The sequence below is a fragment of the Nannospalax galili genome, unplaced genomic scaffold (assembly GCF_000622305.1).
Source record: "Nannospalax galili isolate Female #2095 unplaced genomic scaffold, S.galili_v1.0 scaffold1023, whole genome shotgun sequence".
NCBI lineage: Eukaryota > Metazoa > Chordata > Mammalia > Rodentia > Spalacidae > Nannospalax > Nannospalax galili.
This window is the reverse complement of record NW_008349234.1, coordinates 513,751-541,449: the sequence shown is the minus strand read 5'-3', so window position 1 is coordinate 541,449 and position 27,699 is coordinate 513,751. Positions and strand designations below refer to the sequence as shown.

Below are 27,699 nucleotides of genomic sequence, written 5' to 3'. Positions count from 1 at the left end.
TCACAGAGATCTGCCTGCCTCTGCCTCCTGAGTGTTGGGATTAAAGACATGTGCCACCACGCCTGGCTTTTTAAAAAATTTTTATAAATATTTTTATTTTACATGTATGAGTGTGTTGCCTGCATGTATGTGAGTGCACCTGTGTCATGCAATGCTGCGGAGGTCAGAAGAGGGCTTTGGATTCCCCTGGAGTTAAGGACGGTTTGTAGCCATCATGCAGGCGCTGGGAATCTAACCTGGGTCCTCTGCAAGAGCAGTCAGTGCTCTTAACCGCTGAGCCATCTCTCCAGCCCCAGTATAAAATGTTTTAAAAACATTTTCTTTTTTATTTTATTTTAATTATATGTATATGTTGTGTGTGTGTGTGTGTGTGTGTGTGTGAGAGAGAGAGAGAGAGAGAGAAAGAGAGAGAGATATATGCTCATGTATTCAGGTACCCCAGCAGGCCACAGGTGCAGGATCCTCTGAGCTGGAGTTACAGGTGGTTGTGAGCTGCCTGATGTGGGTGCTGGGAATCAAACTTGGGTCCTCTGGAAGAGAAGTTCACACTCTTAACTGCTGAGCCATCTCTACAACCCCTTGTAAATTTCTTTTTTTTGTCTTTTTGAGACAGGGTCTCTCTGTAGCCCCAGCTGTCCTGGAACTCATTATGTAGACCAGGGTGGCTTTGAATTCACAGAGATCCACCTGCCTCTGCCTTCTGAGTGCTGGGATTAAAGGCGTGTGCCACCACGCCCGACTTGTAGTGTAAATTTAAAGCTGTTTTTATTCCTTTGAGACAGCATCTCTCACTGAACCTGGAACTAGTTAACATGGGATAGTGATTTTTCCCCTTACTCTTCATTTCTCCTCTTTTCTCAAAAGAAAACAGAGGATTTAGGATGAACAACATCCCAGGATGCTAGCTGGGGTTCATCTGTCCCATGTTGCTTTCTTTTATTTAATTAATTATTTTTAACCAGGTGTGGTGTTGCAAGCCTTTAATCCCAGCACTTGGGAGGCAGAGGCAGGCGGATCTTATTTTTATATTATGTATATGGGTGTCTTGCCTGCATGTATATAAGTGCACCTGTGTCGTACAATGTCTGCAGAGGGCAGAAGAGGGTATCAGATCCACTGGAACTGGAGTTACAGATGATTGTTAGCTACCATGTGGGTGCTGGGATTTGAACCCAGGTCTTCTGCAAGAATAGCTAATGCTCTTAGTTGCTGAGCTATCTCTTCAGTCTTCTCTATTTTTTACAAGCTAGAGTTTGAACCCAGGACTTTGTGCTTGCTAGACAGGCAGTCTGCCACTGAGCTACATCCCCAACCCTATTTTCCCTTTTAATTACAACACTTTGCAAGGATATTTATTATTTATTTTTTGAGACATTGTTTCCCTGTAGCCCCAGCTGGCCTGGAACATGCTGTGCAGACCAAGCTGGCCTTGACCTCACAGAGATCCACCTGCCTCTGCCTCCTGGGTCCTCAGATTAAAGATGTGCACCACTATACCTTGCAGGATATTATCTTTTAACTTTTGGTTTCCTACTAAACTTCAAGGAATCCTTGTGTCATAGGATAAAGGTCTATCTTCTCAATCTTACTAAGAGCCTGGCATATTATAGAAGCTCAACAAATGTTTACAGGAACGCATGAACACAAGCAGTCCCACCTGCTTTGGTACCTTTTCCATCAGAGCTGTTACTCAGAACTAGTGTTTTGAAGTTTCCTTTAGTGTCTAGGTACTTGATTTAGAATATCTTCAATCAAGATTTTCTTAAGAAAGAGATGTTAATCACTAGAGCTAAATTTGGCAATGCAACTAATGTGACTAACATCATTTTTGCTCAAAGAATAGCAGGATAATTTAATAAAAAGAAATGATTTTTCTGGTATGACTTAAAAACCATTTCTAAATAGCTTCCAACAGAATTTTTAAAATTTATTTTATGTGTATGAGTGTATTGCTTGCATATGTGTAAGTGCGCCAGTGTCACAATGCGTGCCTCAGAGGTCAGAAGAAGGTGTCAAATCCCCTGGAACTGGAGTTAGCAGATGTTTGTTAGCTGCCATGTGAGTGCTGGGAATTGAACCCAGGTCCTCTGTAAGAGCAGTCAGTGCTCTTAACCATTGAGCCATCTCTCCAGCCCTAGATTTTTTATTTTTATGTGTATGAGTATTTTGTCTGTGTATATGTAAGTGTACCATGTGTGCAATGCCAGTGGAGGCCAGAAGAGGGCATTGGATCCCTTGGAGCTGGAGTTAAAGACAGGTATTAGCTGCCATGTTGGTGCTGGGAACTGAACCCAGATCCTCTACAAGAGCAGCCAGTGATCTTAACTGCTGACATTTCTCTAGCCCCTCAAACAGAATTTTGAATAATGGTGTCATCCCTGGAATAACCTCATAGCCTCCTGAAATGGTTATTTTGGAAAAGTTCACTTGGAAGTATAAATTTTGATACATCTATTATGTATGTCCAAAATAATGGTGCACACACACACAAAACCTTTCATGCTGGGGACATAGCTCAGTGGTAGTGCATCTGCCTAGCATGCCAGAAACTTGAGGTTGGACCCTAGCATGGGGGGATAACCAACACACAAAATAAATGAGGGGGGGGGATGAAGAATAAAAGGAACTTTTAGAAGAAATAAATTTGGATGGAATTTTTGAATTTTGTTTGAATGCAGTTTTGAAAGAAAAAACCTGGGAAGGTAAAACTGAGCAGTGGACATGTAAGATTTGACTCAGCTGACATAGGAATCTAGTTTGCATGTTGAATGTAGAGGCAGATCAGGAAGAGATGAGTTGTTTTGAGGCATCTTTCATGAAGGTCCTGAGGAGATTGGCCTGTTGAAACATTCCTCCCTTACATCAGAAAACAAGCTTCTAGTGACCCGTGTTCTCTAGATTCAGGGTCACTTTCCACTGAACAGTGCCAAATGAGCACTGCCAAATTTCATCTTTCCAAACACCATTCTTCCCGTTTCCCTGCTGGCACCCTTCTTGTGGCGCAGTCTAAAGGATAGGTATGATACAAGCTCATCCAGGACTCTTAACAGAATACCCTGCCTTCTATTTTCCCTACCCTCGGGCATAGGCCAAACTTAATTAGATGGATGGTCTCGCTGCAGCGTCTTCAGATTACAGGAGGTTTCAGGAAAGAGGCTGGTTTAACTACCCAAGAAAGAATTTTGTAAATATTGTTTGATGGTTGTTCCAGTTTTGTTTTGTTTTTTTTTTTTTTTGAGATGGGGTTTCATGTAGCCCAGGCTGACCACCAACTCCTTATATAGCTGAGGATGACCTTGAACTCCTGGTCCTCTTGCCTCTACCTTTTGGATGTTTGGATTACAGGTAGGCACCACAACATATGGCTTCCTGTGGCCTTGTAGACTATACTGATGTTTGTGAGACTATGCAACAGCTGCTCTATATTTGAAGCCTGAGTGGCCGTGGACGGCAGTATCCCCTGGATGGCACAAAATGTTCACACTTAAGAGGGAGGGAGTGGCTTTTTTAAAATGTTTATATTTTTTATGTTTGTTTGTTTTTTAGAGATGGGGTCTTGCTCTGTAGTCCTGGCTGGCCTGGAACTCACTATGTAGACCAAGCTGGCCTGGAATTTACAGAGATCTGCCTGCTTCTGCCTCCCAAGTGCTAGGATTAAAGGCATATTCTATGTCCAACCTTATTTTTATTTTTTTAAACTTTCTCCAGCAGTATTTCTTTTTCTTCAGTTTTGGTCTTCTTCCTAAGGATGAAAATGCTTCTGTTTGGTATCTGGACCCTGCTGGCCTTGATTCCTTGTCCAGGTGAGGCTATTTGGAAGTTTATCCAGTATGTGCCAGGACACAAACGACTGATCATTACAGAAGGGGTTGGGGTGAGATCTAAAATCAACTAGAAGATGGGCCTCTGGCCATACCTGCAGTGGATTATGATTAGATTAATTAAAGTGGGAAGACCACCCACCATCAAGGCACCATTCCCTCGGCTAGGGTCCTGAATAAAAAGGAGAAAGTGACCTGAGCACATGCATGTATTCTCCTGATTCTGCATGTGAGGAGCTGCCTCCAGTTCCTGCCTTGACTTCCTGATGGACTTCACCCTTGAACGGAGCCAAAATAAACTGTCCCTTAAGTTTCTTTTGTCAAGGTATTTTATGACAGCAATAGGAAAAGGCTTCAAGACAGGTAGGAAGTTCAGAGCAAGGTGGCACTCATTCATCTGGGCCTTTGGAAAAGTTCCTGCTTCTTGGGTCTCTAAGACACAGAATCCTTGGGTAGATCTTGCTGGTAACTGGGACAATCCAGATTAATAGACCAGCAGAACTTCAGACCCTACCAAAGGAATGCCTTCTCTGTTTGGTTCTGCTATCCCTCCACTGCCCTGTCTTTCTTTCTTTCTTTCTTTCTTTCTTTCTTTCTTTCTTTCTTTCTTTCTTTCTTTCTTTCTTTCTTTCTTTCTTTCTTTCTTTCTTTCTCTCTCTCTCTCTCTCTCTCTCTCTCTCTCTCTCACTCATTTTTTTGTCTTTTTTTTTTGAGACAGGGTCTCCCTGTAGCCCCAACTGGCCTGAAACTCACTATGTAGACCAGGCAGCCCTCAAACTCACAAAGATTCACCTGCCTCTGCCTCCTGAGTGCTGGGACTAAAGATGTGCACCACCTCGCCAGCATCTCTCATTTATTTTTTAAAAACACTTGTCATTGTGAGCTAGCAAGATGGAGAGAACTGTCTCCTGAAAGCTGTCCTCTGACCCCCACATGCAAACACTGAAACACAGGGAGAGAGAGAGAGACAGAGACAGACAGACAGACAGACAGACAGAGAGACACACACACAGGAATAACAATAAATAGAATAATAATTGAAAAAGCTTTGTCATTGTGTTGTGTTGTGTTGTGTTGGTGTTTTATTTGGACATGGTCCATACCCCAGACTTACCTCAAACTTCCTATAGCCAGGTTGATCTAGACTTCTGATCCTCCTGCCTCCACTTCCTGAGTGCTGGGCTTACAGGCATGTGCCACTACACCAGTTTTAAGTGGTGCTGGGATCAAATTCAAGGCCTTGTACATGTTAAGCAAGCACTCTGTCAACTAAGCTACATCCACAGCTCCTCTTTTCTCCTCTCAAAAATATTTTTCTTTTTTGCTGCTCTTTCTGTCACTACAAACTACAAGAGTGCCTTAGTCGGTGTTTCTCAGGATTGAATCGAGGGCACTTGCATATGCTTGGCAAGCACTCTACCACTGAGTTAAAACCCCATCCCTATAGCAGGGTCCCAGGCCTACAGCTCATTTGTAAAGAGAGCATTCTCCCAGTAGCAAAAAAAGAACTCTAGAGTGTTGTCAGGAAGCATTGCTGCAAGAGTTCTGCATCCGCAGAGGGGAGTGGTTTTTGGTGGATGTGGTGGGTGCTGGCCATGAGATAGGTAAAGGCCAGCTACAGGGAAGCCTCTTAGGAGACTACCCCTTGCTTGCATCTGGCATGTAAAACCTACCTGATGTCTCTCTTACTGCACCTGAGAAGATTTCCATAACTGGGCTAGTTTTCTCTCACTGAGACAAAACACCCAAGAAAATCAGAAGGAAGAAAGGTTTACCTCATCACGGTTTCAGAAGATTCAGACTATGGTTGTTTGGCCACACTGTGCTTGGGCCTGTGGTGAGGCAGAACAACATGGCAGGAGTGTATGGAGTAGCAAGCTTCATGGTGGTCAGGAAGCAGAGAGGAGGTGCTGAGGTTCCCATAGCTCCTGTAAGGTTTTATCTTCAGTGATCAAACTTCCTTCCATAGGTCCTACCTGCTGAAGGTCCCACCACTTCCTAAGAGTGCTGTAGACTGGCAACAAGGTTTTAGCATATGGGCCTCTGGGGTATTTACCATTCAAACCACAATGTACACAAAATTTGCAAACATTCAAAACATCCATTGTCTTAGTGTCAAAGCAAAATGGAGTAGTCCCTGAGAAGTGGAAAATTCTATGGGAAATAAGTGGCCATGTGAGCCTCATTTAGGCCATTAGTTCTCATGGTGTGGTGCGTAGAAGGATTCCTATGAGACTTGTTCTAGTCCCTGGCATGTCTCCTGGTCCACCTTCACAAGTTGGTTATCAGAAGTTGGGATCTGCAATTTTACAAGCATTCCAAATGACTCTGGTAAAGGTAGCCCTTAACTATAATTTGAGAGAAACACTGTTGGGATTTAAGTAACAAAGACTCTATGTGAATCTTTGACATCCAATCTTGGAAAGCTGCTAAGACATCTGAAAGCTGAGGAAGAGAATGGTTTCCTGGGCATGACTTTTAGTGTCTCCATACATTCTGTGGTGAAATGATGATCTCAGAACAGAAGGTATTGGTGGAATCGGCTCTCACCTGTGGCTTAAAGGTGTTTTTTTTTTTTTTTTTTTCCCTAGTTCCCTGAACTCTTTTATTCAGCACAGGTTTCCTGTTCTGCAAACTAGAACTAGATAGAATAGACTCTGCATTCTGTCTGGATCTCATGACCCTCACCTGCGATTTTGGCCTGTGTGCTTCATTTCAGGGACCACAGAAGAGCTGTTTGAAGTTTCTGTTTGGCCAAATCAGGCCCTGGTGGAGTTTGGACAGTCCTTAACTGTCAACTGCAGCACTACCTGCCCAGACCCTGGACCCAGTGGAATTGAGACCTTCTTAAAGAAAACCCAGGTAGACAAAGGGCCTCAGTGGAAGAAGTTTCTCCTGGAGAATGTTACAGAGAACTCTGTCCTGCAGTGCTTCTGCTCTTGTGCAGGGATCCAGAAGGACACAAGACTCAATATCACCATGTACCGTGAGTAGGGTGGAGGGCTTGGAGGAAGGGAGGGGTGGAGACAGGAACATGTCTTACTTAGGGAAGAGCTAGGCAGGGATTTCTCTTAGGAAAGAGAATTAGCACTGCCAATCAAGACTTCTGTTATAGTCAGATTCTAGGGCCAGTAACATCTACTTCCCTTTCTGTGGACTTCCTTCTGAGTCTTCCAGTCCTACAGGGGGCATGCTGGAGAACATGCTCACATACAGGAAGCAGATGCTAACAAAGTATGAAATTGGTACTGACTTATTTTCTGCAAGCTGTTAGAATAAATAGGGATTGGATGAAGGGCTGTCTTTGTGAACTGGGGTAGTTAGAGAAGTCTGTGATAAAGGTGGCTCCTGAGCTGCCCTACTAAAGAGTGGGTACGCTTTGAGGTGTTGGGACAGGTAGGAGGATCTTTTGTTGGGGGGGGCATTTTGGATAAGCAAAGATAAGGCCATAAGAATGAGTAGGTACAATGAGGGGAGAATGTAGCTAGCTAAAGTGTGATTTTTGTCTTTTATGTAATGCTGAAGAGCCCCTAAGAAGCTTCTTGTGCCTCTGAGACATCTCTGGCCCCAGAGTGGCAGGAATAGTCAAAGCAAGAGGCTCCCCCTCAACTGTCACAGTTCTTGGCCATGGCTCTAGTTATCTTTGATGGGCAGACAGGCTAGAAGGCTAACTCTTCACATCTGGTACAGGTAGCAGAAAGCTTATACTGTCAGTCAGCTGGTTTAAGGGGAGCAGTCACCCTATGTAAGTTGTGTTCTCTCGGAATTCCTATTTTCCTTATGCTATTTCTTTTTGGAGATGGGTAGCCCCTCCTCAAGCCCTGCCTTTTTGTCTTAAAGAGCCACCAGAGCAGGTGATCCTGGAGCTACAGCCCGCATGGGTAGCCATGGATGAAACATTCACAGTGACGTATCATGTGCCTCATGTGGCACCCCTGCAGAGCCTCACCCTTACTCTTCTCCAGGGTGACCAAGAACTACACAGAAAGGACTTTGAGAGCTTAACTGTGGCCTCCCAAAGACCTGAGGTCACCCTCAGTGTCAGAGCCCAACGGGAAAATGACAGGTGCAATTTCTCCTGCTATGCGGAACTGGATTTGAGCTCACAAGGTGGAGGGCTCTTCCATGGCAGCTCAGCCACCGAGGTACTCCGGATCTTTGGTGAGTCAGAATCCAGGCGTGAAGTCTGTTTTACTTGTCTTGTCTTGGTCTTGGCCTTTGGGACTCTGCTTCCACAGGATTTAGGGGATGAGGGTGATTGAGCACCATTTCTAGTTCACCATTAGAGAGGAAGACCTTCAGCCCCATTCCCTTCCAGCATTGTGGGGTCCTATGTGATGCATGACTTAATGGCTTTCCTCATTTCTTTCCTTGCCCTGATTACTTGGCAGAATTCTCTCAGAGCCTCCAGATCTGGGTCTCTCCACTTCTGGAGGCTGGGGTGGCAGAGACTGTGAATTGTGAGGTGGCTAGGGTGTTTCCAGCCAAAGACATTATATTCCACCTGTTCCTGGAAGACCAGGAGCTGAGCCCCTTCTTCCCCTGGAAGGGGAATACAGCATGGGCCAGTGCCACTGTTCGGGCTATGGAGACTGGTGATCAGGAGCTGTTCTGCCTTGTGTCTCTGGGTCCAATGGAACAGAAAACAAAGAAAGCAGTGCATGTCTACAGTAAGTGACCTGACCCTTCCCTTTCTCATGTGGGTTCTCTGCTATCGAAGTTTGCACAGTGACGTGCTGTTGATTTGGCTGTAGATATTTATCCCTGCTAGCCTTTGTCAGGTACATTCTCAGCGAACTTGGCCTTTCATTTTTCTCTGATACAGGAAAGTTAGGGACCTAGATTGTGACAGTAGCTCTATCCAGCCTTTGTCCTCAGTTTCCTAAGACTAATCTTCTTACTAAGCAATTGTGGGTGCTTAAATTTCCTTCCAGGATAATCATTTGAGATGAGTAAGAAATCTGTGAAATAAGAAGACATTTGCTGTCCTTGCAGGAGAGATAGCCAGATGTAGGTATGCTGTGTTGTAAGAGAAGCCTTACAGAGGCCTTAACACTATCCAGTCTCTCCCCAGTTGTCTGTCTACCTGAGGGAGACTTCCAGCTGCAAGAGGACAGAAGTGGCTGCCAGTTTAGAAAACGTGCTCACTGTCCTTTTTCTTTCCTTTGTAGGTTTCCCTCCACCAGTTCTGGAGATAGAGGACTTGTACTCTCTGGCAGGAACAGACGTTAATGTGACCTGCTCAGGTCATGTATTAACATCACCTAGCCCTACTCTTCGCCTTCAGGGAGCCCCAAACCTCTCTGCCCCTGGGGAACCTGCCTGGCTTCTACTTACTGCCAGGGAGGAAGATGATGGCCGGAATCTCTCCTGTGGGGCCTCTTTGGAAGTACAGGGCCAGCGATTGGTCAAAACCACTGAGATCCAGCTCCATGTCTTATGTGAGTAGAGGCCTGGTTGTCCTTGTAGAAACAAGGGTTCTTAGTTTCCCTTTTCCAGATATCTTGGCCAGTAGCTCCACTATGAGCTTCGTTATCAGAGTGGCCACACTTTTTTCATTTAAAAAAAATTTGCAGGAGGAGGAGGAGGGGGAGGGGGAGGGGGAGGATATCAAAGTGCAAGGCTCAGAATGAATTCCTGGTTCTGTTGCTGTCCCCAAACGGGCCCAGCTCTTTGAGCAACGGCAGCACATACGAGGAGGGCTTTGTTTGCAACTGAGGACCACTGCAGTATCCACACAAGAGGGCCTACATGGTACCCAGTGTTTTGAGGCCCTCAGACATCCGGTGCCTAGCCTGGTGAGTGTGTTTCGTACCAAGAGAAACTCGCTTCCTATCGCTCGCCTGTGCTGTGTAGCATCCCTGTAGTGTCTAGATGGCCCATATGTATATATATATATGAATGTTTTTCATACATGTAAGTGTACCTGTATTGTACAGTGTCTGTGGAGGGCCAAAGAAGGCATCAGATCCCCTGGAACTGGAGCCACAGATGGCTGTTACCCGCCATGTGGGTGCTGGGAACTGAACCTGGGTCCTCTGAAAGAGCAGCCAATGCTCTTAACTGCTGAGTCATCTCTCCAGCCTAAGTTTTGTATTTTGGAAAGTGGAGAAATTCTTATTTCTGAGTTCACCCCATCCAACCCCTTGTTCTTTGAGAAGCTAAGATGGGAAAAGATGTCAAGGCCCCGTGACAGGATAGTGTCATTGCTTAGTATGAATCCACAAAAATGTCCTTGGCTGCATCTCAGACTCCTTACCACAGGGAGGGAGGAAAGCAGAGGTGGCTCAAAGCAGGGAGCCGGTGGTGTCCCCTTGGGAGAGAAAGCTTTTAAGTTTGGGGAGCAGCGTTCGGGTTGAAGAGGGAGAAGTGGGGCTGTGAATGGAGGTAAGGAGGGAAGAGTACATACAGCCCAGCTCCTTGGGGAACTCTTTTGCAGACAAGCCACGGCTTGAGGAATCTGGCTGCCCAGGAAACCAGACATGGGTAGAAGGGATGGAGCAAATGCTTGCCTGTGTCCCAGAGGGAAACCCTGCTCCAGCTTTAGTGTGTGTCTGGCATGGAATGATCTTTGACCTTGCTGTGCCTCGGAAGGCCACCCAGAACCACACTGGAACCTACTACTGCATAGCCACTAACAAGCTGGGCTCTGTGAGCAAAGACATCACTGTCATTGTTCAAGGTAACTGCCGCTGCAGCCTCAGGCCCAGGATAGAAAGACTCTAGGGGGTTGAATTCTCACACAAGCATGGAGGGAGGAAAGATGTTCTTGGGCTGGGGGGCATGTGACTGAGAAGTGGGCTCAATGGCCTGGGTGAGGTGATTTTCTTGTCCTCAGCCCACCAACTGATTCTGTTGTTGGTGCTTGTGCAGGACTGCATAAAGGAATCAGCTCCTCTACCATCTTCATCATTATTGCTTTCGCCCTTGGCCTGGGTGTACTCACCATAGCACTGTATTTGAACTACCAGCCCTGCAAAAGAAACAGGAGGAAATTGGCCTATAGGCAGAAAGAGAACAAAGAAGAGGAAAACCAGTTTGCTGACCATCAGGCACAAGAGCACAACTCAAATCACTGTTGACCAGAAACGACTCTTAGGTTGACTGTGACTTCTACTGCCAGCATTTCCTGGGGAGGAAAGAATGGGTCAAGGGGCAAGGAGAAGATGGAATGTAAGGTTACATTCGTGTGTTCTGCTGTCCCCACAAATAGGGCTCCCGGGCCCCCATGTGACTTGTATCCACTTCTACCTGGAAGCTTGCCTTTCTTTTTTGAGTTACTTCCGGTCTCTAGAAATTTCAGTCCAAATTCTCAACTAGTGAGAGAATGAAAAAGGAAAAAGGAAAAACAGAAGGTGCCTGTACCTCTTCAAACAAAGGCCGAAGAGACGGTCAGAAAAAACTTAGAAGTACAACTCATTTCTTATGGTTTCCTGATGATTAACTGGGAAATGATTTCTTAGTTCAGGGACAGGATGTTAACGGGGAGGTAGCAAGCAAGTAAGTAGGAATTAGAACTCTGTTCCCATGACCACACTCCTATTCCACAAGCAGGGCCTGATAACATCATGAAAGGTACTGGCTGGTTAAGCTTCACCCCAGTAGCTGTCTGAAATTCCACACAGGGCTTGCTATACAGCACAAGGTAGCCTCAAATTTATGATCCTCCTGCTTCAGCCTCTTGAGTGCTGGGATTATAGGTATATATCACCACACCCTAACTAACTTTTTGGAGTGTCTCTAAAGTAGAAGGCAAAGAATGCCCATGAAATTGGTCTCACAGGTCAAGGGCACCAAACATCTTTGAACCCCTGTTTGTAAAAGGATAAAAGTTCCATGTTTACTCTCTTTCCATAAAGGAGTACCTCTTTTCATCGTCCCTTGGGCTGGAAGTATATAACTTGGTGGCAGAGTGTATGCTTAACATGAAAATGGTTCTCTGTCCCTTCCCCAGCACCCCCAAAATCTTCTTGTAACAATATCCACCATGCGATTTTATAATTTGGTCTCCTTCACTCTTTGGAAGGAGTATGTCACTCTTGGAGAAGGCATGAGAAAACGTAAAACCAGATCTTTTGTCCCAGAGTAGTCATTAAATGTTCACTGAAATGTTGACTCTGATAAAAATAAAGTTGATTTTGTGATGTACAAATTATTCCTATATTTTCCGGTCTTTTTGAGACAGGGTCTCCCTGTAAGCCCCAGCTGTCCTGGAGCTCACTATGTAGACCAGGCTGGCCTTGAACTCACAGAGATCCACCTGCCTCTGCCTCCCGAGTGCTGGGATTAAAGGCGTGAGCCACCACGCCCGACCTATTCCTATTTTTTTTTAATTTATTTATTTAATTTATATGCGTGTATTGCCTGCATGTAGGTAAGCGCACCCATGTCATGCAATGCCCGAGGAGTTCAGAAGAGGCTGTCGGATCCCCTGAGACTGGAGTTATGGACAGTTGTTAGCTGCCATGTGGGTGCTGGGATTCGAACTCAGGTCTTCTGCTAGAACAACCAGTGTTCTTAATCACTGAGCCATCTCTCCAGCACCTTATTCCTATTTTGTATCATAATGGAAAGCTTTTATTAAGCCAAATAGTTGCATTTGAGAACTTTGAGTATAATTTCTGGGAAAGAATTCCAAGTTGGTAACAAATAACCAGCCCAGGGTAAGTGATGCATTAGCTCCAGTCAGCAGCCTTTTATCCACTGAGACTTTGTATCTAGAAGTCCAGTGTCCCACATTGTAGCCACTACCTAGAGGGGATGCAGCACCAGACACCACGATCTCCCATTCTTCCTGGGTCACCTAAGTGCACGCGCGCATGTGTGTGTGTGTGTGTGTGTGTCTAGAAATTTGGTAAAAAATAATTATTTTCACCACATACAAGGCAACAGAGGTAACGGTGGCAAACAAAATGCTGTCCCTGCCTTCTACAAGTTTACAACCTGTTAGTGAATTTGTTAACTTTCGGTTATCAAGACCAGTATTAATCCATAAGAAGGATTTTGCTAGGTGTGGTTGCGTGCACCTTTAATTCCACCCCTCAGGAGGCAGAGGCAGGCAGATCCCTGTAGGATCGAGGCCAGTTGGTTCACATAGTGACTTCCAGGCTGGAACTAGGGAGGCCCTATCAAAAAAGAAAAAAAAAGGATTTGGACTACAGTTTCTGAGATTTCAGTCTATGGTCGCGTGGTCCATGGCAATGCAGTGCATCACGGTGGAAGCACATAGTAGAGGCAGCTTTCCAGCTCATGGAAGCAAGAAACAAAAAGAAGCAAGAAAGGGCCAGTATCTCAGGAGCCCCTTCAAGAAACACCCCTTAACGACCTTTCACCAGGCACCATGATCTCCCAACAGCACCACGGGCTGGGAGACCCTTTAAGACATGGGCCTTTGGGAGACCCTTATTCAAACCAAAGGTACATTAACTTCAATGGTCAGAAAATTGTAGTTAAGAGAAAGTCTAGGCTGGGTGTGGTGGTGCACACCTTTAATCCCAGCACTCAGGAGGCAGAGGCAGGCGGATCTCTGTGAGTTGTTGAGGCCAGCCTGGACTACATAGCAAGTTCCAGGTCAGCTAGGTCTTTATAGTGAGACCCTGTCTCAAACAAAGCACATTGAACATCCTAATCCAGGAACCTCCGTCCATTTCAGTGTCTGCATCGGCCACATCTGCAAAAGCCACCCAGTAGCCCCAGAGCCCTGAGGTGTATCCAAAAAGGAAGTACAAAGTAGGTACTGGTTTCCTAGTTCACCTAGGAGAGTTGTAGGTTTAGCCTGCCCTGTCTTCTCACTGCCACAAGGTGCCACTGTTGACAGATGATTCTGCTCAGTCCCCCCAAACCAAATGGTTCTGCAGATCAAGGTCTATGAGTTGGCTGCCTGGATCTCTGAGGGAGGAGGATCTGGTTCCTCTGGGCTCAGTCCTAGTGCTACCGGTGACTGACTCCTTGACTGGCTTTTCAGGCTTCCAGTTCTCATAGGTCAGTACTCAGGGTCTCGTTCATGAAAATGCTCTACCATTGAACCCCTGGATGAGCCATTTCTCAGCTCTTCAGATTTGGACTAGGCATTTCCCCTTGTAGCTTTGAAACCTCTGTACCGGTTCCTTCCCAGGGATCTATAGAAGCAAAGGTCAGGTGGCCCCTCCTTGCTAATTCCTGTGTATGTGTGTGTTGTGTGTTGTATGTATTGTATGCACATGAGTACAGTGTACACATGCAGGGCCAGAACAGGATGCTGGGTGAGTTCCTCTCTAGCTCTCTGCCTTATTGTGTTGAGACAGGGTTGCTCATCGAACTGAAAGCTGGTCAGGGAGCTCTCAGCATCCTTCTGTTTTCTGCTCTCCAATTCTGGAGTTACAGACACAGCCTTGCCTAGCTTGAGACGTGGGTGATAGGGATTTGGACTCAGGTCCTCATGCTTGCAGAGCAATCACTGTTACCCACTGAGCCTTCTGCCCAGCCCCTCATTGCTAATTCTTGAAGCACAGAAAATCTCATTTCATCACTTTCCCAGCAGAATAGAACGTCATTGTCTCAAGGAGGATCTACATCCTAAAAGATTTTGGTCATATTCTTTCTCCAAACTCACAGAGATCCACGTGCCTCCAGGAGTAAAGGCATGTACCACCATGCCCAAATTTGATCTGTTAATCAGTATGCAAACCACTCTGTTCTGGAGAAGCCACTCTGGACTCTGTCTACCTGAAGCTGTGTAACAGCCACAACAATCGGGGTGGATGGAACCCCAAAGGAAAGGCAAAATTTCAATTTACCTCTGAAGTTTAGTTTGTTGTTGTTGTTTTAGTTTTTTGTTTTTTGTTTTTTTTTGTTTTTTTGTTTTTTTTTTTTTTGAGACAGAGTCTTACTATGTAACCCAGGTTGACCCTGAACTCTGAATTCAAAATCCACCAGCCTTTGCCTCTCAAGTGCTGGGAGCCCTCATGCTCAGCCTTTTATCCTATAATTGTAGACTAAGAGGATAACTACTGGTTCACAAGTTTTTGCCAATAACCAAAAAAAGTTTCATCCCTTTTGGAGAGCAGCACTTCCTGTCCCATCCTGGGGCAAGCCTATACTTTGAAAATCCAAAAGAGACTGTTGTTAGTGATACTGACACCATCCTATCAAGACAAAAGACAGGAGAAAATGCCAGAAGAAATCTGTTCTTTGGTGGGCTCCCAGGTTCTGGATTAGGGGATCCCTGTAAAGGTTACACGTGCCCCGGTTAGCTTTAACTGTCAACTTGACACACAGCCTAAATTCACCTGAGAAGGGAGTCTCAATTGAGAAACTCCCAGATCAGACTGACCTATGGGCATATCTGTGAAGGACTGTCTAATTTGTTAATTGATGTAGGAGGACCCAGTCTACTGTGGGCAGCACCATTCCCTGGGCTGTATAAGAAAGCTAACTAAACAGGAACCTGAAATCAAGCCAGCAAGCAGTGTTCCTCTGTGGTTTCTGCTTCAAGTTCCTACCCTGACGTCCTTCAGTAATGGACTATAACTCGCCTGTAAACAGAAATAAACCTCCCCTAAATTACTTATTTTTTAATTTTTTTTTCTTATGTGTATGAGTATATTGTCTGCATGCATGTAAGTGTACCTGTGATGTGCAATGCCAGCAGAGGTCAGAAGAGGGTGCCAGATCCCCTGGAACTGGGGTCAGTGCTCTTAACTGCTGAGCCATCTCTCTAGCCCCTCAACCTTTTAAGTGCTGGGATTAGAAGCATGCAGCACTACTAGGCTCAATAATTTTAAACAGCATTTTCTAATGAAAAATTTTCCTCGGGTAAGATGGCTGTGGCTCACAGTAGGAAGATGGTGTCAGATCCCCCCTGGAGCTGGAGTTACAGGCAGCTGTGAGTTACGCAAAGTGGGTGCTGGGAACCAAACTTGGGTCCTCTGGAAGAGTAGCAAGTGCTCTTAACCACTGAGCCATCTCTCCAGCCCTGTTTTGTTTTTTGTCTTTTTGAGGCAGACAGCTGACCTGGAACTCAGTATGTAGACCAGGCTGGCCTCAATCTCTCAGAGACAGGTCTGCCTCTGCCTCTGGAGTGCGGGGATTAAAGGCGTGTGCCATCACGCCCAGCAGTCTGGCCCTGTTTTTATGGTGCACCTGACCAATCTGCTCCTGTGGATAAGACCGGATGTGTCTGCCAGGCAGGCGTAGTGGTGCATGCGTTTAGTCCCAGCACTCGGGAGGCAGAGGCAGGCAGATCTCTGTGAGTTCGAGGCCAGCCTGGTCTACATAGTGAGTTCCAGGACAGCTGGGGCTACAGGGATAAATAAATAAATAAATAAATAAATAAATAAATAAATAAATAAATTAAATTTCACATCAATGTCTGAAAGTTCCAGAATTAAAGTGTCTTGGAGACTTTTTCCTCCAGTAGTGAATGGTGACAAGGCTGGATCAGCCCAAGTTTAGTTGGGCCCTCAGTTCTTCAGGACACACAGACTCCTCTCTCACAAGGAAACTGAGTGTCAATTGTGATTTATTCCCACTTAGTGAGCCCTCATTACTTCTGTAGTTGTCTACTTGGTACCTCTGTGTGTGTGTGTGTGTGTGTGTGTGTGTGTGTGTGTGTCTGTTTGTGCAGGTGCACATGTATGTGTGTGGAAGCCAGAGGACAACTTCAGGTGTCATCCTTCAGGCACTGTCCACCTTATTTTTTGAGACAGGGTCTCTCATTGGCCTGGAATTCACAAGGTAGGGTGGGTTGGCTGGCCAGCAAGCCCCAGGGGTCTGCCCATCTTTGCCTCCCCAGTGCTAGGATTACAACTGCATGCTACCATGCCAGGTTTTTTCTGTGGATTCTGGAAGTTGAACTGGGGTCCTCATGCTTGCATGGCAAGCACTTTACTGACTGTGCCATCTCCCTCGTCCCTACCTGGTACCCATTAGCATTCATTTTCGCAGTCTTTTACTTCCCTTGCCTGATGGCTCTGTTCATTCCAAACTCTTTTTTTTAATGTGTAGAGTATTTTACCTGCATGTGTATATATATTATCAGCGTGCCTCATTTTTCTTTTCTTTTTTTTTGAGACAAGCTCCCAAGATAGCCCAAAACTCACTATGTAGAGCAGGCTGGCTTCAAACTCTCAACAATCTCCTGCCTCAGCTTTCAAGTGCTGGGATTGTAGGTGTGTGCCACCATGCCTGGCTTTTAAACACATTTTAAAACTACCTCTCTTTTCCAAGATTAGTTGAATCAAATAAAAATCCATCTTAAAAATCTATGCACAAAAGTAATTCTATGATTTCACTCGCTTTCTCATTGGAGACATTTCCCTTCTGTACTTAATAGCCTGCCTCATTTTCCTTTCTTCTTAATCTCAGAGAGAGGGCTTATTCAGGGAGAGAGAAATGTTTCCAAGTACTTTATGGGAGTGACCTATGGCCTTGTTGACCTGTGATTGACTGACCAGAGGGTGGGAGAGGATTCTTTGCGTAATGGAGAAGCCATGTGTTGGTTTTATTCTGATCCAGGAAAAGCCAGGACTGCTTTTTCACTGCCTACAGGATCCCTACAGGTTGACTTCTGGGGCTCCTTGCCCCACACTGCCCCGATCCAGGCCATAATAGAAAGACATCTGGTCAACCCATATGATGCATCTTAATTTTATTAGGACAAGGATGCTTGCACGGGAGTGGCATTTGCCACAGGGAGGTGCTGGGGGAGTATGGAGATACGGTACTGCGTGGCTAGAAGGCACAGCTGCTTTCCACAAAGCGGCGACACTTCATGACCCGCAGGTAGGTCTCAGCCTTGTGCAGGTCCTTCTTGAAGCAGGAGAGCAGCCCATAGTTCTTGAGCAGTGCGTCATCGCTGCGCATGTTGGTGTCAAACTTGTCATAGGTTTGCTTGAGGAGTTGCCCAGCTCGGAGACTGCCATCTTCCAGCTCCTGCAGTGGAAGGAGGAGCAGGAGAAGCAGAGGCGTTTTAGGATTTCTGCCCTCCCTCTCCTCCAGGACTTAGAGAAAGGCTGGAGCTTCAAAAGGGGAAATAAATAAGATGACTTGTCATGGGTCAAGGCCTGACTAGTACAAGAAACAGCAGTCATCCACCCCTCACACCAGCTCCCAGCTAGGATCCAGACAGAGGCAAAGGGCAGTATGGCCCCGGGACTGGGGACACCATGCCATGCTCACCCGCATCAAAGCCTGGATCCCCTCTTCCAGGTCCTTCAGTTTCTCAAAGACGCGGTCCGAGGTGCCGAATACCAGGCTGTTGGTGAAGACCCTGCTGAGGAACTGCACGGGCCCCAGCCACGACTGGATGAGCAGGAGAGAGAAGCGGAGCAGCTCCATGTCCTGTGAGGAAGGGTTAAGTAAGTGTGTTGCCTGCTGAGCTCTGCCTGGGGAGAAGCTGGCTCCTGGCCTGGGGTACAGTTGGAGCTTTATGGAGGGAAAAAAGATGTATGTGGACAAAGCCTCGGAGTCCACTCACGGATCTCTGCTGGGCCTCCTCCTTGCCGGTGGGGGCCGGGATGGTCTCTGAGAAGCAGAAGGCAGCCTGGGTGTTCTGGATGGAATATCGCTGTCCCTCGGGGATGTAGGCACGTTCCTAGAGGAGCACAGTTGTTGAGATCTGAGACTGTCATCACTACCTGGTTGAAGATTCCCTTGATTTCTGCTCACCTGACAGCATTTACTTGTTTAAGACACCCCTGGTCCCCTGAGTTTCCTCCCATGACGTCTCAGGGGGGAATCTGCCCCTTCCTCTCACCACAGCCAGATACCCAACTTTGGGGAGCTTACAAACTCTTTGTAGGTATCAGCAGCCAGTTGATGCAGGTGCTGGGCTCGGAGCACAGCGTTGGCAAACAGATTGGACAAGGGCATGGCAGGGAAGGCACCAGCCTCCTGAGGCCAGGGCAGGCAGAGCAGGGTGAAGGTCAGGAGCCAGGAGGTCTGAGAGCCTAGAGAAAGACAGGGAGGCAGGGGAAGCCTGAGAGCAGTGGTCAGTCTCTCCCAATCCCCATAGGAACTGAGAATGTTCTCAACATGGGCAAAGGTTGGGCTTAGATGGCTGTATTCATATCAGAAACCTCAAACCCATCTTCAACTCGTACATCTCCTCTCGGTCCACATCACACCCAAAGAGATTTTAGGGATGCTCACCTGTAGCCATTGTCATGGAATGAGCTGTCCACAGGATCCTGAGCAGTTTGGGGATCTGGGTCCTAGGATCCTGGAGTTGGTCCTTTGTGGGCCCTTTTTATACCCTGGCTGGTTCTCCCCCTGCCTATTTTCCCCATACATGTATTCATGGGACCACCGACAGCTTGTGCTGATGGATAATTTAGAAGCTCCTCCCACTCACCGTGTTCCCACTCCTCTCCTGCGGTCATGTCCCCTGATCTTATCTTTCCATCACCACCTTTGCCAGGTTTGTGAGCATTGCATACACAAGACCTCAACTACACAGACCACCCAGTGTGTCCTCTTTTTAAAAGAGAGCAGGTCGAAGAAAGTAGCCTGAGTCCAGGGGTGCTCTGACAGGATGTTGGAGGGTTGTTTTCAACAGGACCTTGTCAAAGGGAAACACCATGGCTATTTATTTCATTTAAGATTACATTTATTTATTTATTATTTACATATTTATTTATGATGTACATGTGGAGTTTAGAGGACAACTTGCAGGAGTTCGTTCTCATCTTCCATCATGTGGGTCCCAGGTCATCAGGCTTGGCCAGATGCTTTTTTAACCTGCTGAGCCATTTTGCTGATCTTAATCTGTCCCTTTGTTCCTCCATGCATAGTTCCCTCAACTGAGCACAGAAAGTGCATGTTCTAGACTGGAGAGATGCCTCAGCAGTTAGGAGCCCTTCCTGCTCTTCCAGCAGACCTAAGTTCTGTTCCTAGCACCCACATCAGGTGGCTCATAACTAGTTGCCTGCACCCGCAGCTTCAGAGGATCCAATGCCCTCTTCTGGCCTACACACACACACACATACATACACACACACTATTAAATAATAAATAAATAAACAAATAAATAAATCTTTTGTTAAAAGAAAATACATGTGCTGGTAAAAGGGGAGCAGGTAGACCCTTTCCTCCATCATTTCACCTGGGCCTGCTGAGGGCTGCTAGACGTAATGCTAACACTGACCACTAGAGGGCACCTACCTTATACATTACCCTCCCCCAAGCCCTAGGTTGCCCCCTAGGTCTGTGGAGCAAAGGACCCAAAGTTGAGGTATTGTCCCTGCTCCACAGAGTTGCAAACCAAGAAGCAAAAGTCCTGGAAGCAGGCCTGGACCGTAAATAAATCCTCCTATGGCCCTGAAAGCTCAGGGAGTCTAAGTTTAGAAAGCTCTTCAGGGTTTTGAGTCTTCTCCCAACAGTCCAACGCAGGGTACTGCACTCTAGAAGATACCTATCCACTTACTATAGCCGCCTCCTCCTCTTTTTAGTATCTGTCAAGAGCTTATCAGTTGGCAAAGAGCATGCCTATGAATGATCACATTTCATCCCACAACTGTCTTGTGAATGAGGTGTTATTCTTGAGAGGAAGAGACTGAGGCTCTGAGAGAACAACATCCATGTAAAAGCCAAGCCTAGAAGCATGTACCTATAATCCCAGTGCTAGAAAAGTTTGCACCCCCACAACCCATGCACACACAGACACACACATATGTGCATGTACATAATACATGAAGAACACCCCCTTTATAACTTTGAGTCCATGAATGTCTGTTTGGAAGCTCTTTGTCTTTCCAGACTTGACTGTCTCTGCTGTGACTACCCCTCTCTGTGCTTTGAGAACCCTTCTTAGGTTCAAGTTTATCGGTGGGGGGAGTTTCATTTTCCTCATCTTGGTTGTAGGGATGACCTCAGTGGGATTACAGGTAGCTTTGTGCACTCCTTCCTGGTGATTTGAAGCCCATACTTCTCACCTTTCACTCTGTCTTTCTCTCCTGAAGGTCAGAGTTGGTTACTACGATCAGGGCGTATTTTATTCCTCTTATTTATTTTATTTATTTGATTGTCTTTTGGCCTTTTGGGGTTTTTTTTGTTTGTTTGTTTGTTTGGAATTTTATGAGACAGGGTCTCGCTGTAGCCCCAGCAGGCCTGGAACTCACTATGAAGACCTGGCTGGCCTCTATCTCACAGAGATCCACCTGCCTCTGCCTCCCAAGTTCTGGGAATCTTCCAACACTCTTTTTATTTTTTATTTTTATTTTTAATATGGAACACTTCACTCTTATTTTATTTTATTTTATTTTTTTGGTCTTTTTGAGACAGGGTCTCCCTGTAGCCTCAGCTGTCCTGGAACTCACTATGTAGACCAGGCTGGCCTTGAACTCACAGAGATCCCACTTGCCTCTGCCTCCTGAGTGCTTGGATTAAAGGCATGCGCCACCACGCCCGGCCACTCTTTTATTTTTAAATATGGAATGCTTCTCAAATTTGCGTGTCATCCTTGCACAAGAGCCACGCTAATCTTCTCTGTATTGTTCCAGTTTTAGTGTATGTACTGCCGAAGCGAGCACAGCTTCCATCACTCTTTACATGAGGCTATCTATCTATCTATCTATCTATCTATCTATCTATCTATCTATCATCTATCTATCATCATTGCTCAGGCCAGTCTGGAACTCTCTGTGTAGCCCAGGCTGCCCTCAAACTCATGATTGTCTTGCTTCAGCTTCCTGAGAACCAGTATTTGTGCATGTGCACCCTTCTTCCCCCAACTAGTACATAAGTCTTCTTTAAAAAACATTTATTTATTATTTTATTTTATGTGTATGAGCGTATTGTCTGCATGGAGGTAGGAGCACCCGTGTTGTGCAGTGCCTGAGGAGGTCAGAAGAGGGCATTGGATCCCCTGGAACGGGAGTTATAGATGATTGTTAGCCACCATATAGGTGCTAGGAATCGAACCTGGGTCCTCTACAGGAGCACCCAGTGTTCTTAATCGCTGAGCCATCTCTTGAGCTCCCTAGTAAATGAGTCTTAGCACTATTTGTCACCCACCCTATTGGGTCACAGTGTTTAAAGAATACTGCATGGGGATTCCCAAGGGCCTTTCCAGGGGAGGTTTGTTTCTGAAGACCCACCGTGTGCCAGGAACTGTACTGGACAACAGGGCACATGACTCTCATTCCAGAGTTGAGGACACTGATGCTCAGAAATAAAGCAGGTTGCCTGGAGTCTCCCAGTTCCTAAGTGATGGCTCCAGTCTCTCTCCCACCCACCTCCATGTCAAGGCCTTTAGAAGCCTCATCTAATAAAGAATGGCACTGCTTGGCATGGGCAGGACTTTCCTCAATGAACAGCTGTCAGGGTAAGAACAAGCCCCCACACAGATGTTCATTGAAGGTGGGAGGAATTGAACACAAGGAACATCAGCCCCAGAATTCACTGTCTACAGGCACTAAGAAAAGTGGCAGAAAAAACAACCCAGCGTGGCCCAATTTAGTGAACCAAATCACATCACCCTTCATATTTGTATTGCACGTTTCAGTGTGCTTCGTGGTTTCACTTCCTGTATCCTGTTGGACTCTTGAGTTCACTCCACGATTCAGCAGAAGGCTCAGCATAGAGGGAGGGTCTTAGAGACTGGGGCGATGACAGGGCAGGCAGTCCTACATATCAGTGGAGTATTGTTTACACTGGGGGATGATCTCTGCATAGTCACAAAGTACATGACAACATGCCTAGCTGGACTTAGTAAGTAGTCTTCATTTTGGAGATTATTCCCCAGGGAGAGAGCCCTATTGGAAAAGAAGTACTGGGCTGGGGAGATAACCTCGGCTGGTAAAGGACCTGAATTTGATTCCCAGAACCTATGTTAAAAAAATAGTGGGCCCGGTGTGGTAGTGCACACCTTTAATCCCAGCACTCGGGAGTCCGAGGCAAGCAGATCTCTGTGAGTTCAAGGCTAGCCTGGTCTACATAGTGAGTTCCATGCCAGGATACCCTGTCTCAAAAAGACCAGATATATATGGCATGGTGGAATACCCTTGTAATCATGGTGCTAGGAAGACAGAAACAGGAGGATTCCTTGGGTTACCTAGCCAGCCAGCCTAGCATACTTGGTGAGTTTCAGGCCAGTGAGAAACCATGTTGGAAAAAAAAGGTGGATGGCACCTGAGGAATGATATCACCCAAGGTTGTTCTCTGGCTTCTACATGCATGGACACACATTTACATGTATACCCATACGCACATGCACACCCATGCCCACACAAACATACACAAAAAGAAAAAGAAATCTCATGTACTGAGGTATGCTCTAACAGTTGTAGGAAGTCTGGGGAGTTTTTCCTGAGGAGGGCCCTCAGGGGACAGGAACTGCTCCCTCCTGTCACCTTGTCCTATGGCTACTTGGGGGCATCTTATTTCCCTTAGCTCACGACAGACTCTTTGAGGTGGGATTCCTGCCTTTCTTCTATTCATCCCACCCCATCTCACCCCATTTCTCTCTGAGACAGAGTCTCATTATGTATCCCAGGCTGGACCCAAATTCTCTGTCCCTCTGCCTCAGCCTCTGAGTGCTGGGACCACAAGTGTGTATCATTATTCTCTTACTCGGGCATTGAGCAAGTACTGGGGATCCATACCTCATGCCAGACATGTGCCAGGTGGGTGTACATACTAGATGAACAAAAGACATGATCCTTTCTCTTTTGGAGCTACTGGGGAAAAAATAGCAGACAAATAAATATATATTGGTACAATGTAGACAGAAGAAATTTCAAATTAGTAAAACTACCATGAAAGACGTAGCTCAGATATGGAGGCAAGAAATCAAGCAAGGGGACTGAGGGAGCAGGCAGCTGGTGCAGCGTGGGCCTGGGAATCCCACAGCACCTGCTCACAGACAGAAATGTATGGGAGGCCAGAAGAAGCAAGAGAGTGATGTGGAGATCCAGCCAGTTGTGAGTGGCAAGGAGACATGTCTGTCTCCACGTCCCCTATCAGTACAGCCCTTTTATTTTCTGTTACTGTTTTTTTGAGACAGGGTCTTACTCTGTGGGTGTGGCAGGACTTGAACTTGTAATCTTCCTGTCTCTGTCTTCCAATTGCTGGGATTACAGATTCGAGCCACCATGCCCAAACTTACAATTATTTTTAAAGAACAAAGATGGGAATTTGAATACATAGCAATACACACGTGAAAAAATTAATTGAAAAAGTAGACAAGGCTGTACGTATGTGTTGATTTCAGCATTTCAAATAGACTTACAGCAAATAGAATCTGGACCCTAGTGCTGTCTTGCTTCCCCATCCTGCCACATGAACAGAGCTGGGTTAAGTAAGTTCAAGGGATAGATGTCTTTTCTTTTCTAAGATGTTTTTATTTTAGTTTATTTCTTTAGTATTTTGGTTTTTGGAGAAGGGTTTTACTCTATAGCCCAGGCTGGCCTCGAACTCATTATGTAGCCCAGGCAAGCTTCAAACTCACATCAATCTTCCTGCCTGAGTTTCCAAAGTGTGAAAATTCAAGTGTGAGTCACCATACCAAGGGGTAAGATGTATTTTCAAAAAATTGTACTAAGCTGGGCGTGGTGGCACACGCCTTTAATCCCAGCACTCGGGAAGCAGAGGCAGGTGGATCTCTGTGAGTTCCAGGCCAGCTGGGGCTACAGGGAGACCCTGTCTCAAAAAGACCAAAAAAAAAAACAAAAAAAAAAAACTAGGGCTGGGCACAGTGGTGCACACCTTTAACCCCAGCACTTGGGAGGCAGAGGCAGGTAGATCTCTGTGAGTTCAAGGCCACCCTGGTCTACATAGTGAGCCCTAGGCCAGCTGGGGCTACAGGGAAACGCTGTCTCAAAATAAATAAATAAATAAATAAAAATTGTACTAGGATCAGTCCAAATGTTTTTAAACAAGCTGCTTTCTGATTGAACTCAGAATTTGCTGCCTGTTAATTTTTGTTTTTGGTAGATGCCTGTATTTCCAAGTGAAGCCTTCTGGACTGGGGAGGACAGACTTTCATCTCAAGTTGAAAATTTGGTGCTTACAGTACTAGAAGATGTCATAGCACAGGCAGCTTGGAGACAAGGAGCACATCCAGAATTTTCCAAGTTCTGAAGCACACTAAAAGGAGCAGACAAAATCTTGGAAATCCCAAACACGGTGTTCCTAGGTGGCTTCTGAGGCCCCATACAGATGGCCCAGCCAGACTAGACAGTGCCTAAGGATGAGAACTACTTGCTGTTACTACCCAAACAGCAGTGGCTTTTTGTGTTTTGTTTTTCTCTCTCACCTCTGGTTCTGCTGGAAAAATACCCAAAGCTGTGGGTCAGATTGTCCCAGCCCAGGCAGCACCTGCAGTGAGAGGGCCGGAAGTCAAGCTAGAGCAGAGGAGGAACCAGCCTGTGCTTAAACCAGAGTCCCGAGGGACCTGGCTGGATTCCCCCAATGAGCAGTGGGGCATGTGCCCACCAAGGACCTCTTAGATACGCTGGGTAGAGGGGAGGCTGGTCTAGGCCCTGTTAACAAGGATAGCGTCCAGAGTACCTCAGACCTTATCATGAATGGGAAGAGCAAATATCTTCAAAGTATACTCTTTAAAGACTGCTAACAGGGTCCCAGAGCTCCTTTCCTCTAGTCTTTTTCTTGTCCTTCTGTTCAGTTTTATTGCTGCAACACCCCTTGAAGAGGTAACTGTAATGCAGCGGGCAGAATGCTGCGTTTGGATCAGGCCTGGTTGCTAACCTTTTGCTAACCTGCTGGGTTAATTTCCTTGTTTGTGTGATGGAAATAAGACTACCCCTTTCCAAGGTTATACTGGGGCATAAGCAAAATAACATAGATGAATATGGGATGCTCAATAAACTTTTATGATCATTTAAGAGGTGTTGAATACATATTAATGTGACCAGTAAAAGTTTTCGGGTCATGCTTTGTTACTAAATTGTTGAGGTGGTTACACAAACCTAGACATATTTTAGAATTCATAGACTGTACAAACATCCCATGTTTACACATAGAAAAGTAAACAAACTTATTTTTATTATGTAGCATTGAAAAAACAAAATGAAGCTGGGCTTGGTGGCACATGCCTTTAATCCCAGCACTCAGGAGGCAGAGGCAGGTGAATCTCTGTGAGATCCAGGACAGCCTGGTCTACATAGTGAGTTCCAGGTCAGCTGGGGAGACCCTGTCTCAAAAAGGCAAAAAAACCCCACAAAACCCAACAAAAAAAAAACTAAACAAACAAATTTAAAAAACCCAAAAATGAAAACAGGCTGGGGAGACACCTCAGTGAGGAAAGTTTGTTTTATATACATGAAGATTTGAATCCAATCCCCAGCACCCATGCACAAAATCTGGGCATGGTAGCACATGCTTGTAATCCCAGTGCTGGGGATGCAGAGATAGGCAGATCCCTGGGGCTCGCTGGCCAGCCAAGTTAGCCAAATCTGCAAGCTCCAGGTCAGTTAGAGGCTCAGACTCAAAAACCAAGGTGGGTAGCAACTGAGAACCGACACTGGAGGTTGACCTCTGGTCCCTACAAGCATGAGTGCATATGTACACACACACACACACACACACACACACACACACAACCCAAAGAAAACACCCAACATCTGGCTCAGCTCCTTTCCTTCAAATTCCTTCAGACAGGTTTAATATGTTGCCAAAGTTGGCCTTCAACTTAAGATTCTTCAGTCTCCTACATAGCTGGGGTTGACAGATGTGTGTCATCCTACCTGGCTCCAGATAGGATTTATGCTTCCCATTTTACAGATAAAGTAACTGAGACCTGAGATGTTCATTGTCTCCATCATTATCACTCAACTAAATTTTCACTGCTGAAGGCAGTTCTAGAGATCATGGACCCATAAGACAGAGTGATGCCCTGAGAGCTCCTGAAACAGAAAAACTGCCCAGGGAGGGCTCCTCCACTACAACCCAGGAAGTCATTGCCCTGTGGGGGTGTCTGCTGGAGGGGTGGCCTTCTGTCCAGATGAATCTCTGTCAACAAACACTTTAAAGGTCTCAGGGAACCCCAGTTACTGAAGAATGTTAGTCTTTTGTTTAAAGCCAAGGTCTCCCTTGAACCAGAGCAGCCCAGAGCAGGGGGAGACCCTGTTTAGAAGTGAAGAAGACTCCCTCACCCAGGCTGGCTGCCCTGGTCCCTGGTGGAGGTAGAGGACAGAATTAGCGCCAGTATGCAAAACAGCAGGAAAGCAAGGGCTCCAGCTCAGTGGAGGTAGGCAGAACTGGCCAAAACAAGTCAGTTCCCCCTGGCAGCCCAGACCAAGGAGGGAGCAGCCAAACCCCACTCAACAAGCTTGGCCCAGGGAAGACTCATTGAGTGACAGAAACATTGACCTGAAACCCTAGGTGTGCATGCCTTACCTACCTACCTCACCCAGAACTCCAGTGGGATCTGATTGTCTCAGTCACTCCCATATACTGGTTAGCCCTGGTTCTCCAGGTAAACTGGCCACGCCCCAGGGTAGGGATTCATCTGCCTGAATCCAGAGCAGGAATGGTTGAGATGTGTTAGGGGGTTCCCCCAAGATCAGCAGGAAGATCAGCACAGCCTGGCTCAGGAAGGAGAGTTGGCGAATACAGAATCATTGTCTTTGGCCTCCCAGCTGTTTAAGTGGCTCCTAGTTACTCACAGAGTTGGTGGGTTGGGATCTAATTTATAAGGCCTTAGAGGCTATTGGGTGTGTGCTGTGTGTGTGTGGGGCTCTCTAATGTGATTCTGGGATCACCCTGAGCAAAAGCCCCCAACATTCACTGTATGAATCTCCTTTAGGATCTCTCTTGATGAATTTAAAAGCAAAAATGGAGCCAGGTGCAGTGTCACACCTCTTTAATCCCAGCATGTGGGAAGCAGAGGCAGGAGGATCTCTGTGTAGCTGAGCTACAGGAAGACCCTTTCGCAAAAACA

At 46.2% G+C, this 27,699-nt stretch overlaps 2 protein-coding genes and 1 non-coding gene across 3 annotated transcripts; 1 reads left to right on the top strand and 2 right to left on the bottom strand.

Moving 5' to 3' along the window:
• The first annotated feature begins 3,748 nt into the window (after nt 1-3,748).
• Nucleotides 3,749-11,860, top strand: LOC103744770 (intercellular adhesion molecule 5). Its single transcript, XM_008846612.2, has 7 exons — nt 3,749-3,803; nt 6,541-6,807; nt 7,662-7,982; nt 8,213-8,491; nt 8,993-9,262; nt 10,261-10,503; nt 10,695-11,860. The coding sequence occupies exons 1-7, from the start codon at nt 3,749-3,751 to the stop codon at nt 10,901-10,903; spliced, it is 1,644 nt and encodes a 547-aa protein (XP_008844834.1). The 3' UTR covers nt 10,904-11,860.
• Nucleotides 11,861-17,431: 5,571 nt separating this feature from the next.
• LOC103744748 (somatotropin) lies at nt 17,432-19,097 on the bottom strand. Its single transcript, XM_008846583.1, has 5 exons — nt 18,951-19,097; nt 18,588-18,748; nt 18,277-18,393; nt 17,979-18,140; nt 17,432-17,732 (listed from the first exon to the last, which is right to left on the bottom strand). Exons 1-5 carry the CDS (start codon nt 18,964-18,966, stop codon nt 17,532-17,534), a joined length of 657 nt encoding a protein of 218 aa, XP_008844805.1. The 5' UTR covers nt 18,967-19,097; the 3' UTR covers nt 17,432-17,531.
• Nucleotides 19,098-21,221: 2,124 nt separating this feature from the next.
• LOC115072609 lies at nt 21,222-21,328 on the bottom strand. The gene has a single exon (XR_003851649.1). It is a non-coding gene; the product is annotated as a U6 spliceosomal RNA (small nuclear RNA).
• Nucleotides 21,329-27,699: the final 6,371 nt, after the last annotated feature.